The 1,203-nt window shown below is 58.4% G+C and overlaps 1 protein-coding gene across 1 annotated transcript; it reads left to right on the forward strand.

The window, feature by feature from the left end:
- Positions 1 to 418: 418 nt before the first annotated feature.
- LOC120505235 (E3 ubiquitin-protein ligase NRDP1-like) lies at positions 419 to 992 on the forward strand (the record flags this gene model as incomplete). Its single annotated transcript, XM_039715549.1, has 1 exon — positions 419 to 992. A coding segment is annotated over one exon (414 nt), but the record flags the coding sequence as incomplete, so codon positions are not given.
- Between the last annotated feature and the right edge of the window lie 211 nt (positions 993 to 1,203).

Raw genomic sequence — 1,203 nt, forward strand, 5'->3', positions numbered from 1 at the left:
CCATGATCCCACCCCATCCCTGACCCCATTACGCCCTCTCAGGTGGGTGAATCCCCACAATTCCATGATCCCACCCCATCCCTGACCCCTGTGTGTCCTCTCAGCTGACTGAACCCCCACAAATCCACCCCAAAGCCCCATCTCTGATCCCTGTGTGTCCCCCCACGTGTGTTAACCCCCACAAATCCACGATCCCACCCCCTCCCTGACCCCATTATGCCCCCTAAGCTGGGTGAACCCCCACAAATCCACGATCCCACCCCCTCCCTGACCCCATTATGCCCCCTAAGATGGCTGACCCCCCACAAATCCATGATCCCACCCCCTCCCTCCCTGACCCCATTATGCCCTCTAAGATGGCTGACCCCCCACAAATCCACAATCCCACCCCATCCCTGACCTGTGTGTGTCCCCTAAGGTGGGCGAACCCCCACAAATCCACAATCCCACCCCCTCCCTGACCCACGCGTGCCCCCCCAGGTGGGTGAACTCTCTGCAGCCGGCGCGGGTGACGCGCTGGGGCGGCATGATCTCCACGCCCGACGCCGTGCTGCAGGCCGTCATCAAGCGCTCGCTGGTGGAGAGCGGCTGCCCGGCGTCCATCACCAACGAGCTGATCGAGAACGCCCACGAGCGCAACTGGCCGCAGGGGCTGGCCACGCTGGAGACACGCCAGATGAACCGGCGCTACTACGAGAACTACGTGGCCAAGCGCATCCCCGGCAAGCAGGCCGTGGTGGTGATGGCCTGCGAGAACCAGCACATGGGCGAGGACATGGTGCTGGAGCCGGGGCTCGTCATGATCTTCGCTCACGGGGTGGAGGAGATCTGAGGAAAATTCACCTTGGGATGGCAGGGGGTGTCCTGGACTTTTTGGGTTTGTGATTTTCGTTCATGGAGTGGAGGAGATCTGAGGAAAATTCAACTAGGGATGGCAGGGGTGTCCTGGACTTTTAGGGTTTGTGATTTTCCCTCATGGCATGGAGGAGATCTGAGAAAAATTCAACTTGGGATGGCAGGGGTGTCCTGGACTTTTTCCCTCATGGCATGGAGGAGATCTAAACAAAATCCACCTTGGGATGGCAGGGGTGTCCTGGACTTTTTCCCTCATGGCATGGAGATGTGAAAAAAATCCACTTTGGGATGGCAGGGGTTCCTGGACTTGGGATTTTTGCTCATGGTATGGGGGAGATAAAAAAAAAA

This window comes from Passer montanus, unplaced genomic scaffold (assembly GCF_014805655.1).
Source record: "Passer montanus isolate IOZ18808 unplaced genomic scaffold, ASM1480565v1 scaffold3333, whole genome shotgun sequence".
Lineage (NCBI taxonomy): Eukaryota > Metazoa > Chordata > Aves > Passeriformes > Passeridae > Passer > Passer montanus.